This window comes from Jaculus jaculus, chromosome 1, assembly GCF_020740685.1.
Source record: "Jaculus jaculus isolate mJacJac1 chromosome 1, mJacJac1.mat.Y.cur, whole genome shotgun sequence".
NCBI lineage: Eukaryota > Metazoa > Chordata > Mammalia > Rodentia > Dipodidae > Jaculus > Jaculus jaculus.
The window spans coordinates 21162773-21178842 of NC_059102.1; the positions used below are offsets into that span (position 1 = coordinate 21162773).

Below are 16070 nucleotides of genomic sequence, written 5' to 3' on the forward strand. Positions count from 1 at the left end.
CCCATAATGCTTTTAAGTTGTAGGAGGGAGGTGAATTATCCAGGTACTGTCCAGAACATGGGTCAACATCCAGGGAGGCCCCACATGAAGGGAGGGTGGTTTCAGCTGTCCCTTTCCACCCCCCCCCCACAGCTGGGTTACAAAGATCTCAAAGAGGTGCTGACTTCTGAACACCCCGAACTTCCCACTGTTGCTAACAACTTTGGAAGTCATGGCTTAAGTGAGATTGAGGAGACCCTCACCCCAACCTCCTGGATTTCATAGCTAGATTGGTCCTGTTCCCTTTATTCTCCCTCCTCTCAGGCCCCACCTCAAAGGGAGGGTCCAACCCACATAAGTCCAGTTTGGGTTACCACTGGCAGAAGAGTCATGATCAGTCTCATTAGATTGAAACCCCTTGGAGCTTTCTGCTATTGCCAAAGTATCTTAAGGACATCCTTACCCATAATGCCTTTGGGACCATAGATTCACATATATTCACATAAATTCCACAAACCATAGATTTGCAATGGCAGTTTCCACAAAGCCCACTGGAACGGTGTGTCCTAAAAATACATGTGTGCATGCACACACATACGCACACACACACACCACATACACACTTGTGCACACAGACTAAATAATAAGCGTGCCCATGCAAGAAACGAAAAGGAAATTAAAAAAAATGGAACTCCTTACTGTGGTACTAACCATCCTAGCGGATGGGGGATTTGTCCTACAGTGCCAGGCGACAGCGGGTAATATGGAGAGATATCTGGAGGGTGTGGAGGCCGTGGGATTCCTGAGAGAAGAAGTGGCACGTTTTAGGAATAGAGGAAGGACAGAAAGCAAGAGGGGAGGCTGGGGGAAGGGGACCAGGGAAGGCATGAAGAAAGGCACCCATCTCTTCTAGAACCCCAACAGGATGTCATTCCTGACTCTAGTGGCAAGGGTGAGGCCAGGCCTCCTCTCATTTCCCTGCTGCCCCCGACATGGATCGGTACGCGGGTTCAACTTACACTCCCAAAACGCCTCTTGGGTATTTCTGCCTTGTGTGACGGAAGGGATTATTTCAAGTAAAAAATAAATAACCTCAGAAGCCTGGCATACTTTTGGTGAATATGTTATGTTAATTCCCTGCCCCCTGCTGCCTTTTTTTTTTTTGAGGCAGGATCATGCTCCAGCCCTGGCTGACCTGGAATTCACTATGTAGTCTCAGGTGGCCTTGAATGCAGAGTGATCTTACCTCTGTCTCCCAAGTGCTAGGGTTAAAGGTGTGCACTGTCACACCCAGCATACTAACTCCTTTTGCCTTTTTTTTATACCTTTTTTTGGGGGGACGGAGGGTTTCAAGGTAGGGTCTCGCCTTAGCTCAGGCTGACCTGAAATTGACTTTGTAGTCTCAGGGAGGCCTTGAACTCACGGCGATCCTCCTGTCTCTACCTCCTGAGTGCTGGGATTAAAGGCATGCACCACCATGCCCAGCTCCTTTACATCTTAATTCTAATGACTTGTCAGCATGAGAGTTACTCTGATGTGTAACTTTATCTGTCTGTCTGTCTGTCTAATCTATCATCCATCATTCATCTATCTGTTACTGTGCTTTGATACAGATTCTAGCCACATAGTCCAAGCACACATGCAGTCCTCCCTCAGCCTCCCGAGTGCTGTGATTGGAGGAGTGTCTTACTCATTTTAAACCATGGCTTGCCTTCTTTCAAATAAACTGACTCCCAGAGAAGATGAACGACAAAAATCCCCAAGTGTTAACTGGTGTCTTTCCCCAGCAGTCAGAGCTGAGCTAACAGGGAGAAGCTGCAAGCGTGCGGTGCCGCCTGTGGGCACTGACCCCACAAGCTGAGTGGGTGTGCCATGTGTCACAGAGGCCACGAACCTTCTCAAAGCCCCAGGTGTACATGCTGAAGGTATAACACACTTCCTGACCGCACAGAAATACATCCTGTCATCAATTCTCAGGAAGCTCAGGGCTGGGAGCGGAGCAACTGTGCTGGCGAGGAGCAGGCGTCAGCGGCTCGAGAACGAGGCGGGCTGCTCACCGCTGCCGAGCGAACCAGAGCCGCGCATTCGCGGATGAAAACTATTTCATTTTCTTTCTTTTTTTTTTTTTTTTTTTAAAAAAATTCATTCAGGAAGCTTTTAATCTGTAAATTAAGTCTCCCTGGGTGACATTTTCACGCAGACATTGCTTTCTCTCTATTACAAAAACCAAACAGATTAGCTGGGCTTGGACCCTACGCCGAGCCATTAGTGCACTTGAAAGAATGTTCGCGAAGGAAAAGTAAACAGTCCGCAGACGTTAATCATATGTTTTACGATAACCATTTAAAAAGCTATTCCCTGGCCTACCATTATTTAAATGAGACCTTGATGCCGCCATTCGCTTCCAGAGCCTACAGCTGGCTGGAGACCTCCTCCTCCAGCCAGCCAGGCCAGCGCCCGGCTGAGCCCAGCACCAGCACAAAAGGGCTCAGAGGCCAGTGGGATCAGCTCATGCGTGGCTCCTCAATCTCACATCAGCTCCTCCCTCGGATAAGGGGCCTGGAACAAATATCTTCAACCCATCCTCGTGATGAGCTGGCTGAGAAGGGGAGCCCCGGGCCAGCCTCAAGGAAGCGCCTTGGCCTCGGCTGTTCTCCTAAGAGAGCCAGATGTGACCGTGTGGCAGGGAGGGCTACGTAAGTGGTTTTGCCTTCTTTCAAGGGAGGACAGGAAGACAGGATGGAGTAGGGAGGCCACGGCTTCTGCCTGAGATCTTGTTGGATGTTCTCATGGAATGAGGAAACCTTGCTGGGCTTTGGTTTTTCACATTGGTATAACGGGATCAAGAAATAAACACCCAAATATGATGGAGAATGGAATTTCAAAGGGGAAAGCGCTGGGGGGGGGGTATTATCATGGGATATTTTTTATTATCATGGAAAATGTTAATAAAAATTGAGGAAAAAAAAAAAGAAGGAAATAAACACCCAAGATATTGAGAAGTTGGTAAACCTCAAATTAAGCTGCAAAGATTAAGAGGAGCCTGGTGATGTTACCTCTTAGACTGCCCCCAAAAGTCCCTGTCAAGTGACTACAACCCTTCAAAGCTATGGTTTTAGGCTGTTCATCCCATCAGGAAGTAGAAAGCACTTAGGAGACACTTCCAGTCCCACCACCACTTCTCTGACTGGGAAGAGTACCATATCCCACTGCCAGGTGTCACAGGCAGCCAGCTCCCTTGAGGAACTCTGGCATCAATCCTACAAATGGGCTGCTCTAAAGAGGGTGAAAGCAGCCCCCCAGCCAACCTCCACCAGGCTCTGGCCTTGCCTGGGAGCTTCCTTTTTTAAGCTTGTGGGAGAGGAATCATAGTGGCTCCCCGCCCCCCAGTTCCCACTCCATCCCTGAACACCTGCCCCGAGATCTCCAGAGACCTCTTCAGTCCACTAGAGCCCTGGACGTACCTGTTTTGGGGTCTACGTCGGCTGGTAAGTGTGGAGGTGGGTTTCCTGGGGTGAAGTGTTCGTTGCTGTAGGTGATGAGAGGTGTGAGTGGGTGGACATGGTGGGGGTGCTGAACCACCGGCACTTTGTTCGACTGTGGGGAAAGAACAGAGGAAGATGTGGTCAGCCGGGTCCAGCAGCCCAAACCTCAGAGCACAGGCCCTGTCCCTGCCACGCCTTCCCACCTTGGTGTCGCGAGACGCACTCCCTGCCCACCCCCAACCTCCACAGCCTGTTTCAAGAAGGAGGCAGGTTATGATGGCTCTCCACACGGGTGTGGGTTTGTAATTTTCCCATCAGCAGGTGAGATGGAAATAGAGACTTTAATTGCCCAGGCCCACTGAGCTCTGCACATGGGGACAAATCTCCTCCCTAAGGGCCCCGTGGTGCGAACTCCAGGAGGCAGAGTGACTTCCTGGGTGGGGCCAGGAAAATCTTCATTGACAAGAAATATGGCAGGGACCACACCCACCCACGTAGCCCCTCACCCGCTTCCTAACTCCACCCTGACCCAGGAAGCAGCAGCCAGGTTGCTGCCCTTCACACACAGCCCAGATGAAAGCCTCACTCCTGCTTAGGGTAGGAGAGTGAACTTTACCAGAAAGCTCGAAACTGGCTGGCAAGCACCTGCATATTTTATGCAGATCACCACAGCCCTGATTCATTAGGAATTTCATTAGGAAGTCATCAGGGACCACTAATAAATTAACTGGATGATGATGAATTGGGCTAATAAAAGGTAAGCATTTGAGAAATGGGCATTTCTGGCCAACAAAGTACGTGCATTTGGGTGCCTGGGCAGAGTGAATTGGTGGAAAGAAGCAGAAAACAAATAAACAAAAAAAAAAGACAAAAGCATCTCAGATGTTTCTCTTTGCCACCCCCAGGCTTTCCCCAAATTACTGTCCTCTCCCCCCAACGCCTGGCTCAATCCACTCCCCTTCTCTTCTATGCTGGCCTATAACTCAGCCCGGCAAGATCACAAGGAAAAAAAAATTAAGCTGAAGCAAGCAAACTACTGGGCCATTTACTGAGAGTAATCCAATTGCAAAAAACCCTATTCCCAATAGAGGATTTTCACTAAAATCCTACAACAGGGACATTTAACCAGATTAGGTACCAGCGAAGATAAAGAGGCCAGTATTAGATGATGAATGGATTAGAGTCAAGTTTCATTTCAGAACGTGTCTTCATTTCCTTTTATTACTTTTAGAAAGGCACAACTTGCATTAACATCAAGGAAAAGGAACAGCATTAAAAGAAAAGAAAGCAGGTTGTAATGCTGCCCACCAGCGCCCCTTGAGTTCAGGGACCACTGAGCAGTTCCTTGTCTTACTGTTTCTTCTTGTGGGTTTTTCTCCCCCCTTTTCTTTCTTTTTTAATGAACAAGGAAGGCATGACACGCAGGAAGAACGTTTCCTACCACAGTTAACTATGGGGAAAGCATCTTTAAGAAGTATGACTTACTTTTTCTCAGGTATGTTTGGAAATAAAAATATGGTCTTCCTGGACGATCCAGAAAGAATCATAGAAAAAGAACCACTCCAACAGCTTCCTTATAGTTTCCTCTAAACCCCTAGGTTCCTCCACAGAAAAGGGCTACCTAGTGGCTCACAGAAGCCTGGTCCCCTTTCTGCAGATGAAACAAGTAAGTTAAAAGCCATCAGAGCCTTGGAAACCATAAATGGCCTCTGAGAGTCATCAGCCAGGAAGGTCTGGCTAGGATGTTTGCATCAGGGCAAAGGGCAGCTGTGCCCAGGCATGTGGCCACACCTCATGAGTATGGGAACATTCTTTAGGGGTCACTTGTCTTTAGAATGATTGACAAGGAATAAAGAGATTAGCTTCCAGGGTGTCCTGCGGTAGTGGGAAAGAGAGAAGGACAGGGAGGGAATTAAAAAGCCAAACAGAGGATGGATGGAATCGAGACCATCCAGAGGAAAAGAATGACTTTTTTTTTAAACTTCCAGAAGTTTTCAACTTGGTTGGAAAGATAAACCCCCTGATGACATGAAAGAGAACAGATGGGTCCCAAACAGGTTATAGCGTGCAGAAATGGTTGGAAATAGCAGGAAGGACCATATGTACCTCAACAGAAGGAATGGCTGTCACTTAGGAGGCAGAGGACCGGTCTGCCATTATTACAGGGTTGCCATAAGCAGTAGAAGCAGGCATGCATCATGGGGAGGGCTGGATGCAGGCATGTCTCAGGAAGCCTACTACTAATATGGACCCTCAGCGCTAGGAAATCCCTCAGCAGAAACATGATCTAATAGGTCCAGGCTCAGGACCCGGGCACGTGAGGCTGCTGTGGAGTAACACAGGTGGTTCTTCTGCCCACCACGACTGCAAAGGCCACGTGGACACAGGCTAACGCAGAGGCTGAGACATGAGTTCTAATCCTGAACGAAGCCCTAGCTCTTAGAGAACACAGGAAGGAAGGTCATTAATCGTGGGGATTTCTTATCATTGTCCTGAGCTGCAGGTGACATGGTTCTGTTACAAACCACAGGCTGTCTTCGAAGTGGGACTGATGGAAATGTGGGAGCTCTCTATTTAAAGAGGGAAAGATGACCACAGCACGTTGACAGCTGTGGCCTTTCCTCTTAGTTGTGCCTGAAAAAGCAGTTTGGACAGGAGACTGAGCTGTGACAGTTATGCACCCCGTGTTCCTCCGCGCCGAGCTCACTCTTGTGAGTGGAGTGGGGAGGGACTAGAATGTTTAGGTGCCAACCAGCTTTAGAGGAGAAAGTGGGAGTCCTACTGGGGCATGACCCTCTTTTCTGTCCTTGTCAACTGGGTCTCAGGCAAGAACGAGGAATTCCGTGGACATCTGCAGTGGCAGGGCGCACCTGCTGAGAGCTGGGCTGCACTGTGACGGAGGATTTTCTTTGTGCAAATGTCTGCATCACGCCAGCTTGGAACCTCGTGGTCTTTCCTTTCCATACCACTGCTAGGGTAGGGTGTGCACTTTTCTTAGCCACGCTGTACCTAAGTACCACACAAAAAGAACTCTGTGTTCTGGAACTGTGCAGTCCTATGCTGCCCAGGCCAGGGGAACAGTAGGTACACCCCTAAAGACTTTGAGAGCCACAGAACCTCAAGTACACGTGGTGGAAGGAGGCAGCATGGAGCTCATCACGTGGATGCGTTTCACGGAAAGGACAGGCTCAGTCACTGCTCAGAACCAGAGGTGAGGGCTGGCTGAATTGTCCTTGAGAAACCCCCTGGCCCAGAGGTCTCGTAGACCTCCTCAGTTACACCACACTAGTGCCTTTAGACACCACTGGCTTCTCACAGGGACTATGAATCCAAGGAGGCCAGGGTATAAGTTCTGCTTCACTGATATGACTGTGTTTCTTGCTTTCCTCCCTCCCTCCATTCCCTCCACCTATCCCTCCCTCCCTCCCCTCTGCCTCTGTAAGGTCCAGATTAGCACTGTGTGGGCCTCCTAGGGCTGTGAAAACTGAATGAGATCACACAGGCAAAGTGATCAGCACAGGACTAGGCTTCCGGGTATACACACAATACAAAGAAATTTTGTAAAATACCATCTAGCCAATATGAACGACAATGTAGTTAGCTCCCCCTCTAGTCTTCTCATTAAACTCACAGGGAAAAGAGCACAGCCCCAGGTCACACCCCTTGTCAAGGAAAGTTAATGGTATTGGGCAGGAGTGTGTAAGGATGATCTGTCCCATGTCCATTTTAAACATGTTGTATTTAATAAATATATTCTAATATCTCACGGGGAAAATTGTCTTTACTGTGCCAATTATAACTCTGTTACAGAGGAGCTAAAAACAAACAAACAATCAAACAAACAAAAACCTGGAGAAGACCAAGTCCTTTCAGAATCAACGTGAGAACCTTGAAAGCAAAACCTGATGTAAGTGAGACCGAAGTTTAAAAAGCAAGTGAGCCCTTCCATGTTCCTTTTCTCCCCTAGCAGCTCACACTTTGTTAAAAAGATCCTTAAATATCATGTTCAACCATCTCGCCCTAGACAGTTTTGTGAGAAAGGAAACTTTACTTGGAGAGGACCACAAAGTTCTAGAAACGTATGAAAGCAAAAGTAAGGCCTGGAAGAGGTGTTCAGCAGCCTGCAATATTTATCCCCTTTTATCTTCTCATAGACCAGAGACCAATGTTCAAGGTAACCAATTGATGTATAAACCTTCAGGTGTTTTAGGTAACTGCTTAAGTATGTCCTCCAAAGGACCTATGACCCAAAAATCAGTGGCAGCTGTGCTGGAGAGATGGCTTAATGGTTAAGCGCTTGCCTGTGAAGCCTAAGGACCCTGGTTCAAGGCTTGATTCCCCAGGACCCACGTTAGCCAGATGCACAAGGGGGCGCACACGTCTGGAGTTTGTTTGCAGTGGCTAAAGGCCATGGTGTGCCCATTCTCTCTCTCTCTCTCTCTCTCTCTCTCAACTAAATAAAAATAAAATGAACCAAAAAAATAAAAATAAAAAAAATCAGTGGCAGCTAACTAAAGCTCAAGGTCATGGTGGGGAAAGTCAGAGGCCCTTCAGTGAAGAGCCTGGTGCCAGGATTTAACCCTTTGAAAACCAGAGAAAAACTATGTACCTCTCAGCCACCAAGCAATATATAACCACAAGATATTCCATGTAATTACAAAGCTATGAGGCCACCATTATCCACACATTACCAAAATCATGACTACCTGTAACACTCAGGGAGTCATTTCTAGCTGTCTGGCTGGCTGGTTCCAGGCCAGAATCAGGACTGGCCAATGGTGGCACCAAAGCAGTGTCATCCAGGGCAGCTCAGAACTGCCCTTGCCTCACAGAACAGGGTGAAGTGCTGAGTCACTGTGTGTCAGGCACTTTCATTCTATGAAACTCTCCAAGAACTCTATGAATGGCTAGCATTCTGCTAGTGGCTCTGCAGAGCATGTGAAGAAACACTTCCTGAGAGTCACGTGCTTTGGGAGAGTGGTCTTTCCAAAATCTGCAGCTCTACCTGCCTGCCTCCACCATCCCAAAGCCCCATGACCTGAGCCGCGCCTTCAAGGGTGACGTTATTAGGACAGTAACGGCTATGGTGGTGGAGCCATCTGGGCCAACCTTCCCAAGTGGACACAGATGTGTCAGGACCAGGCGAGACTCACTCCTCACCCTCCCCAGATGTCCTGCAGCCTGTGCCCGTTTCATCCAACCATGTCCTTTGCCCACTTCATCTCCAAGGGTAAAATTACGGGTTGTTCATGGAGCTCCCTGATTCCACCAGGCAAGCCTCTTGCCATGCGCACTGGGTACTTTTAACAGAACCTTTATAGCATGTAGGGGGGCGGGCGAAGCAGCTGGGACATTTAATAGGATGCTTCTGCTTCCCAAATATAAACTGGCAGCATGGGGGGGGGGGGGAGGCGCTCAGCAGGATTCTGGTGATAAAACACTACATATGGTCAGTTCTACTACATAGGGAAACAAACAAACAAAAAAGCCCAAACCCTGAAATCCTTAAATGAAACAACACAGTATCTAGTTAGAAGGAACCCAACCCATCACCTGACTTGCCTCGCTGGAGCTTTCTGCTTGCTACCTGACAAACCCGCCACTCCCCAAGCAAAGGCTGCCCTGCCCTGTTCGTGAAGCTGCATGGGTTTGAATGCAGTTAAATGATAAAGAAAAGATTCTTTGACGGCCCTCAAAGCACACAAAACCCATGCAGCAGGAGTATTCATCCAACTACAGTAGGGGGAGTGGGGAGGGGGTGCTCTGGTGGCTGACCTTTGACCTCTCAAGGATCCTTAAGTGTAGTGTTCTGCAATTTTGCCCCTGCCACCCTCATCGCTAAGCGCCCACACACCCTCCAAAATGCTACTCATAAATCGGGACTTGGCAAGTGAAAGATTGATTAAGCCACTTCTGGATTCCTCTGCTGGCTCCCCTCTAACCCAAGCCCTTCAACCTCCCATAACTGGGGGTAACCTAAAGCGAATGAATGCTCGCCATTCACCTCCACAACCTATTAATCAAAGACACTGAAAACAAATACAGCCTCCTCTTCAGGGCTCCCCCCATTGCTCCCTCTTTCTGCAGGAGGAAGGGCCGTTAGGAGCTCGGCACAATGTAACAAAGCCACACAGAGGAGCGCTTGTCAGTCCCTTCCCTTCCCCAGCACGCACTCAAAAGGTGTTCAGGGGCTGTAAGTTACCAGGCCTCTGCGGGGCTAAAGTGGGCTTCAGGAGGGACCCACTGGCTTCAGGTGTATGGTGCATCTGTGCATTTTTTTTCCCTCTATGCTGTCTACGATGGCTTCACTGAGACCATTGGCGACTGGTAAAACATTAATGCCTCACGTCACCAGAGCCATGGCGGGTTGGTTAGGAGGAGGGGCTGGGTGGCAAGAAGGAGTAGCTATGGTTTATGAGTCATCAACAACCCCGTGGTCAGTCTCAAGCCACACACCAGAGGGTGGTGGCATGGTCAGCCAAGGGGACCATCCTGCCCCAACAACCTGGTACCTCAAACACTGAGCAATCAAACCCTGTATTGCAGAAATGGTCACTGGAGGGGGGTGGGGGGAGACTCGCAGAAGAACCAGGACCAGAGCGGCACACACCCCCACATGCAACTCAGCTGGCCAGCATCTTGTATCTTGTGAACCTTTTGCATCCACAAAGGGAAAGGCAGGCATACCTTCCGCAGCCCAAATGGACTTCAGCCTTCCTCTCGGAGGCACCAGAAGCCCAGCCAGGTCACACTCGACACAGCGGCCAAGGGCCTTTTATAAGTTGAATATTGTTCTTTTCTGTTGAAGGCTTGGCTCCCAGCGAAGGGTGCATTGCACTCTCGGGCAACTCTATGCTAGCTACAGCACGACGGAACGTAGTAAGTAAAAGAGGGCGAGTTTCTCCAGGTTTGAGTCTTACATGGAGAAATAAGGTGGTAAGAGAGAGATCTGCTTGTGAAATGTGGGGGAAGAAAATGTCCACCATCACCTTGCACCGCTAGCTGGCTGCTGTGCAAAGAGCACAAGGTGGCAAGGCTCCAGCTTCTGCAGCTGAGAGGCCCGAAGAGAAGGATGATACGCATTTGTTTTGTAAATCATCAGTCTCTCTGTCCCCCTCTCTCTTTCCCTCCCTTCCCTCCTACCTGCCTTTCTTTTCTTCCCTCCCTTTCTTCCTCTCCCTGGAATCAAATCAAATCCATTCAGACAGCAAGAAGATTTCTCCTGCTGGCTGCAAAATTCTGCCGACTCATAGTTTCACATGGACTCACACAGGCATTCCAATTCTTGCAAGGAAATGAGTGCACAGAAAGGGCAGGGAGAGGGTAAGCGGGCAGCTCACGGTCATGCAAAATCTCCACACCTCCCACGCGCATATACAGAGAAATAGCTCAAGCTACCCCTAGCCTTGGCCTTTGTTAGGGGATGGGAAGGGTCCTATAATATAACCACCCAGCTGATAACACACCAAACAGATTGCCAATCTCAGTAATGGAGGGGCTAGAGGGTCAAAGTTCAGCAATTCTTAATGACCTTTTCTTAAGTTATGGGAGGGTGGAGGAGAGCAGTGGGAGCTGGATGGACTGGGGCACACAAGCGGGGTTGTGGGGGGACTTTAAACTTGGAACGAGGTGCTCTGTCTGCTTGGCCTTAACCAGCAAAGCCATGCTTTCTCACAGCCTCTTCAACAATCACTTGTAGTTAAGTTCATTAAACATAATTTATTTCTACTGATTCTCATTTATCTTCCAATAAAAAGCAAGCATCCTGTTGTGCCTCCTCCAGCTAACCTTTAAAACCCTTGCAAGTTTAAGTCATGGCCCACTAGTCCAGGCTCACTCCAGGGCAGCTGATTTCCAGCGTTTTCCTCTGTCTGTCTTTGTGAAGCAGCACTGAAATTCTCCACCGGGAGGTCAGTAAGAGGGTGCACAGCACCCCATCCCCCTTGTCCTAATCCTCCACAGGTCTAGGGGATGAAGCAGCAGCCACTTCACCCCAAAGTCATTTCCCAGGAATCTGTAACCTCCGCCCTCCCGCCAAATATTTCTCCACTACCTGGGTATTAAATGATTAGCGTTAGCATAATCAATCTCGCTGTGCCTCTCCGTGTGCACGGAATGTTTGGGAACTGAGTAAGAGGGTACAGCTGTTTCTAGGAGAACAGATCTTCCAAACAGAGCCAGGAATAAATCTAACCTATTCCAAATGAAGACCTCGGAAAGCTCAAATCTGAAACAACTTTTAAACATGATAATGATTTCCAGGCCAGCCCTTTTGCTCTGCCTCAGAAAACACACACACACACACACACACACACACACACACACCCTCAATAACCCTAAATCTAGGGCTTCTTAAATACAATGGAAAAGGAAATCACCAATTTTGATTGAGAATAAATTTTAAGTGCATAATGGTTATTACATCCTGGGGAGTTCAAGTAGAAAGCAGTGAGCAGATCCGACAACACCTTCTGAATTTTCTTACAAGGGAACAGCTGTCTACAAATGCCTTCTGCTGTGCTTCGGCACCAAGGCCTAACTTTGCCCTCTTGGTCTATATTTGGCATATCTGTGTCAAAAAGCTCAAGCAACAGAATTCCCTTCAGAGAGCAAGTTCACTTTTGTTCCTAGAAGACAGGAAGTAAACCAAGGAGGAAGGCATGTTGCATTCATGGGGCTCAATAAGCAGGAGCCCCCAAACCCTAGAATTCACCACAGTCTACACATCACTGCAAGGACGACAAAAACAGAAGCACTTTGACCTGTTAATGTCCCAAACGTGAGCAGTCTATAAGGGGCATCTAAGCTTGGTAGGTGATCTACAGGAAAGGACGCAGAGTTGCCACGGGCACGGCAGCTCCAGCGTGGTGATAGCTCCCTGTGACCACCAGCTGAGGTGTGGGGAGTTTACGGGGAATGAGTGAATGACCCAGGCAATGTTCCATTTTTGAAAAGTCCTCTGGGTGTATAGAAGTGCTCATTTGGCGGGCATGTCAGGATTTCATTGCATTTACCAAAGGAAAGCGTTCCGTTACATAGTTCAACCAGGCTCCCTCCAACCCCAAAGCTCTAAGGAGAGGTTTCCCAGAGAAGATAATGGTTGCAGGCTCTGGTGCTTCGGGAAAATGCTGATAGAGCAGCCTGTGGTGACAATGCAAAGACTCCAATATCTGGATCACTGGAGTTGGGAACTCATCCTTTCAAAGCAAGTTCCTTAAGAATGGAGGTTTATTCTTTGCAAAACCACATGACGGCTATTAAGACCAAGTCATTTGTGTAGAGAAGAGTCTGGAGTGTCTCAGGAATCTTGACACTCTACAAGGAGCTGGGTGTGAAATCTGAAACTACATATAACTTATACAACACCAGCCATCACCCTCGTCCCTGCAGTTCTTGACACTGTCTGTACACAGCTAGACTGAACTAGAAGGCTGAGGAATGGAAGACTCAAATCGAGTGTTACTTTATGCTCCACTTTAAAAAAACTAACTACGGCTGTGGCCTTTAATATGGCATAGGGTTTAATTTATGAATTGCAAACATAACAATTCTTATAGTCTGCAGTATATTCCATTCCTTCTCTCTTTCTCTCTCTCTCTGTTCCACAAATTTGGATCTGAGCTGGTCAAATACCCTGAGTATTTGGTCACTCACCAACAAAAAATAACAGAAGTGACCATAATGAAAATGGAAGACCTGCCTGCAAATTCCAGAGAAAGCCCTCACTGTCTACAGCAGCAAATGATGTGAGCCAATGATGGAATGGGTCATAATGTGTCCTGGCCCCCAAATGTGTGATGCAGAAGAGCCTCTTTTCCATCAACAGCAGCACAATGATGACCTGGTTATAAGTCCCATGTTTGGGTGTCCCAAACAATTTTAAAAAAAGTAAGTTCAAAAAATAAAACTACAAATACCACCAGTAACACCAGAGCCCCAAAAGGTCAACATTTACATCTGGAGATTAAAAATAAATACAGCCCAAGACAGTACAAGCGAGTTAGCATTACACAGGAAAACAAAACACACAGTGTACAGGAATACTCCACTGCAAACGCCTCGTGGCTCAGGAGTGCGGGAGGCCTCGAAGGCCTGCTCTGTGAGGAAGAGCCATTTCCCTCCTCTCTCGCCCAGTGCAGCCCTCTGCAGTGGGTGAAGGGAAATCAGCTGGTTAGGAGAAACCTAAGCCATGCCACCCTCTCCTACATTCCAGTTCACTTGCCATGGATATAAGGACCAGGATAAAAGTCTGACTTTCTCTCCTCCCCATCTTCTTTTAACCCTTTCTCTTTCTTCCCCCCAAAAACTGCTGTAAAAAGAATGTCATGATTAGGCATAGCCTGAGTTGACCATTCATTCTTGGTGTTCTTTTTTTTCCCACTAGTGTCTGAATTATTATTTTTTTTTAAAGAAAAGAAAGCAGTGCTTTAATAGTCAATACCAAGAACATGGACACATACTCACACGCGCGCGCGCACATACACACACACACATATACATACACACACCACTACTCACCCAGCAATTCAAATTGAGGTGCCAAGCGCCCAACTGCTGCAAGAGAGAGACCCCGGGGGCCACTGCACCTCCCTTCCCACACAGATCTTCCATTCCCACGAGCACAGCATCCCTGGGGTACATAACTGTCTGCTTTGCCCTCACTCCACCTCAAAAAAAAAAAAAAAAAAAAAAAAACTTTCTCCCTTCAAGATGGGACTAGGCCAGCTTTTTTTTTTTTTTTTCCCTTTTCTTTCTCCCTCCCAGCTTCCCTTACTTTTCTTTTTCTTCCCAGTTTCTCCTCCCTTTATACTGCTCACTTAAAGGGCTGGAAAAAAACATCTTAAAAGACTGAGATGGCTCTAGATTTTTGGCCGGATATACTCCAAGTCCTCTCACTTGTATTACATATAATTACTCTGCTAATTCTTCCTTCTGCCCTCTATCCCTGGGGGGGGAAGAGGGAGAATGTTTAACTAAAAAAAATAAAATCCTAATAATCCAATTCAGCTGATTGTAGGTTAAATTTAAGTTGCTTTCTTTTCTTTTCTTTTCTTTTGTTTTAAAAAAAAATCAAAACCTTCTTCTAGTTCCTAATCTTTACTAGTTCGGGATCCATGAAGGAAGGGGGAAAAGGGGCCCATTTTCCCCAGCCAGCTCAGGGCACCTAAGAAGAGTCCCCCGCCCTCACCTTGTGCGGCAGGGACAAGGCTGTTGGTAGTTGTAGCAAAGAAATTACGGTCAGCCATGAGGGAAAATGATCAACCGGGTGCGGGAGGCAGGCACTTTATCTGCAAGATTGTCAAATCCCTCAAAACAAATTTCTTAGGGACAGGGCTGCAAGGGGAGAGTGGGAGGGAGGAGGAAAGTATATTTTCTTGTCATGGTGATACAGAAGTGACACTTTGCGGGGCCTTGCCTGCCACCAGAGCACGCCCTCCTCTCCTTCCTTCCAGAGAACGAGGCTGCCTGAGAGATTTCTCCCTGGAAGTGGGAGAAAGTTGGTTTCCTGTGCCCACTGGCACTGCAAGCCTTACATTTGGCAACCTGCCTTCTTTGGCTTTCGGGTTTCCTAAGCTTCCTCCCAGGAAGGGAGGAAGAGGATAGAGAGAAGGGGAGAGGAAAGGAATGGACAACTTGAATCCCACACACCTAACTTACTTTTCCCAGGGCACATACAGGATCCGGGGTTGGGCACACTGGGGTGGGTTTAACTTAATGTGAGACCTCCAGACATCACAGGCCTGAAACAGTCCCTCTGCATTCAGGAAAGCAGTGTGGGTGGGCGGCTGTCCACAGAGGGGTTAAGTTAGACAGCAGAAAGTCCAGAAGACAAAACTCTTCTAGAACAATTTCACCCTCTTCAGAAACACACAGAGACCTCTGATTTGCATGCAGGTAAGAAACCATTCCAGACTCTCTTGCTAGAAGCAAGACCAGTGGCAAAGATCTGGCGGGGGGGTGTGGGGGGAGGACACCTAATATAAAGGAGATGGTTTTAATTTATTGTACTGACTTGCTGTTTATCTCCAACTCCACAGGACTGTTTCATGATGTGGGTCTTCAGGCAATCTGTTAACTATATGGGACAAGTTAATCGCCCTTACCCCCCCCCCAAAAAAAACAAAAGTCAATAAAAATGAAAACAAAGGCTGGAAGAGCTTAAAGATTAAAAAAAAAAGTAGAATGTCTTCATTGCCTATTATCTTTCTTAAAAAACTAGTGCCTGCTCTGTGGCCCCTTTCTGGACATATCTGGCTTTCCTGTGTAAGTGCTGGGCAGCAATCTTTAAGGTCCTTAATACCAAAACAAAACCCTGCCATTTCCCTTTACATGGCGATAACAAAAGCAATGAGCTTCCAGTTTGACAAGTAAAAAGCCCCAACCGCACAGTTCCCTAATTGCCTTCCCTCCCTCTATTCAGGGAGACCACCACACTGGGGCAGCTGCCTTTGTCAAACCCGCAATTTCTTAAGTAAACTGCAAGTTCTCTGCCAGCTGACAGACAGGTCCCAATCATTCGACAACAATCACTTAGAAAGTTCTGCAAACATCCCCGGCAACTTGGACTAGGAATTTACTTTCGGGCTTTCCGGAAAGACAAGGAAG

General features: G+C 47.7%; 1 protein-coding gene across 32 annotated transcripts in view; it reads right to left on the reverse strand.

The window, feature by feature from the left end:
• Tcf7l2 (transcription factor 7 like 2) overlaps positions 1-16070 on the reverse strand; it is a 207581-nt gene that overhangs the window by 20472 nt on the left and 171039 nt on the right. For 23 of the 32 annotated variants that reach the window (XM_045148801.1, XM_045148807.1, XM_045148779.1 and 20 more), the window contains 2 exons: positions 3444-3576; positions 679-781 (listed from right to left, as the gene is read on the reverse strand). In XM_045148801.1, coding sequence (XP_045004736.1) covers positions 679-781; positions 3444-3576 — 236 coding nt within the window. The remainder of the gene's footprint in view (positions 1-678; positions 782-3443; positions 3577-16070) is intronic. The other 9 variants (XM_045148784.1, XM_045148795.1, XM_045148868.1 and 6 more) reach the window with 1 other exon arrangement.